The sequence below is a fragment of the Olea europaea genome, unplaced genomic scaffold (assembly GCF_002742605.1).
Source record: "Olea europaea var. sylvestris unplaced genomic scaffold, O_europaea_v1 scaffold2107, whole genome shotgun sequence".
NCBI lineage: Eukaryota > Viridiplantae > Streptophyta > Magnoliopsida > Lamiales > Oleaceae > Olea > Olea europaea.
This window is the reverse complement of record NW_019239015.1, coordinates 28,986-31,204: the sequence shown is the minus strand read 5'-3', so window position 1 is coordinate 31,204 and position 2,219 is coordinate 28,986. Positions and strand designations below refer to the sequence as shown.

Genomic DNA, 2,219 nt, shown 5'->3' with positions numbered 1-2,219 from the left:
ATTATTTACTCATCGAAATTTACAAGATTACTTATTGCTCACTTAAATTTGAATATAAGTACTCATTGCTCATTAAATTTTGCAATAGGTAACACTCATGGAAATAATATAACTAATTAATGGATAACTTTATTTAAATTTGGATTAGCAATAAGTAATTTTTAAATTTTGATGAGCAAATAATAATTTATACCAAAATTTAATGAGTAAAGAGTTACATTTTAAATTTCGGTGATGAAATAGTAACTTATAACAAAGTTTTGTGATCATTAATTAAATTAACTCTTTTTCAATCAGTTCCTGTCTCAATAGTTCTGCAGCATATCTTTTACTATTCTCTATTCTGTATTATTTCCATTTTTTCAATGGCTTGTTCAATTTCAGTTCAAACCCTTTTACTTACTCCCAAACTACATTCACCTTCTTCCAATTTTTTTCCAGTTCTTGAAAATAACAGAAATGATAAATTTCGAAATAGAAAGAGGAAAGTTATCAAAAGATGCAGAGCAATGGTTCAGCAGACTGTACAAGGACCTTCGGCTGCTTATGCTAAGGAAATGGAAAGGCTCTCTGCTAAAGAATCTCTTCTTCTCGCTGTGAGTTTCTTCAGACTCTTTTTTTCCTGGAAATTCCTAATTTTATATTATTAATTATGGGCTTCTCATTTCTGTAATTTTTTAAGGGAAAATTTGGGTCTGGTTTCTGTATTTATTTATTTTTTGCTGTATTTTTCTTAATAAATGCGTATCTATAATCCTGTGCTCTGTGTTCATTATTCAATTTTGAAAGATAAATGTTTTTTTTCCTTTTTTCGATGTAATTTGCCTAAAAGTTCAATCTGATAGTATGGCGTACAATTAGATTTCTCCTTAATCTTTTAATAAATTTAGGAATATAGTACTGAGAAATAACTCTCTTCATCATGCTGAGAATCCGAAGTTTGATATTTTTGAGGAAATAGATTTTGTTAATTATCTTCATTTGCCTTGATGACTAATGGACAAAGTAATGTATTATTTAACTAACCATAATATGTATTTCAGTTCAAAGATGCTGGGGGATTTGAAGCTTTAATCACAGGAAAAACAACAGAGTTGCAATGCATTGACGTGAATGAAAGAATTGTTAGCCTTGAACGACTCAATCCAACGCCTCGACCAACAACGTAATGTGTTTATTCTTTCAAAGTTAAGTCGGTGTATAACAGCTTCTACAGAAGATTTTCATTTCGTGCTTTCAGCTCTTCAGGTCTCCTTATCTAGAAGGTCAGTGGAATTTTGAGTGGTTTGGATCGAGAAGCCCAGGGTTCCTTGCTGCTCGCTTTTTGTTCGAGTAAGTTTTTATCTTGTTTTATGTCTGTTTTACAGTGATTACAAAAAATAAATTTTGATTCATTTTTAAGTGTTATTTGATTGGTCTCCCTCCTAATACAACTGAGAATTCTCCTCTCACTATAACTAACTGGAGGGAAAGTAGATATAGGCTAGTATAGTGGAGAAGAGCAACAGACTTCTTCAAAAATAATCAACTGACTAAACATAAGGCGAAGAAGATAAGTAGCAAAATAATCTGCAGCTAGAGAACGCAATTTCTTGTTTCCCGACCTTCCCCTTCTGAATTGAAATTGTAAGACTCCTGTTATGTTATAATGTTGATGTAAGTCTAGGTTTTTTGCAGGAGGTTTCCTTCAGCATTGGCAAACTTATCAAAATTGGATGTGATGATCAAGGATGAATATGCAAATATTGCTGCAAATATGAAATTGCTGAACTTGGTAATAGATTCCTTTTCCAATTGACCTTTACATATTTTGTTACTTATGGACATGAACCCTTTCCTTAATATAAGACGATCGAATGATTTTTGAGGAATTTTTACCACCATGTTATTTTGGTTTCTGGGTTGCCTGTTTCACTGTGAGAACAGGCATAACAAACCTTTTAGTGCTAAGAAGTAAGAACAAATGTTCCTTTTTCCTCTTTCAAGAGAAGATAAGCCATTATCATATTTTGTATCTGTGGGATGAGACATAAATACATACCGATAAAGGGGGACGAGTTGATTCAGAGACATAACTGTAAATAAGCCGTCAGAATAGCATCAAATGATTTGTAAACAATATAAACTCTAAATTATGGCATGATGGACGGTTTTAAATGTGTTTAAACCTGATTCATTGATGAGATAAAAACTAGTGATAACAACCTTGGTACTATAAT

General features: G+C 31.9%; 1 protein-coding gene across 1 annotated transcript in view; it reads left to right on the top strand.

The window, feature by feature from the left end:
• Nucleotides 1-339: 339 nt before the first annotated feature.
• Nucleotides 340-2,219, top strand: part of LOC111380210 (probable plastid-lipid-associated protein 13, chloroplastic) — a 14,731-nt gene continuing 12,851 nt past the window's right edge. Inside the window, exons 1-4 of the mRNA XM_023003708.1 lie at nt 340-596; nt 1,044-1,165; nt 1,249-1,332; nt 1,678-1,774. Coding sequence (XP_022859476.1) covers nt 366-596; nt 1,044-1,165; nt 1,249-1,332; nt 1,678-1,774 — 534 coding nt within the window. The 5' untranslated portion in view covers nt 340-365. The remainder of the gene's footprint in view (nt 597-1,043; nt 1,166-1,248; nt 1,333-1,677; nt 1,775-2,219) is intronic.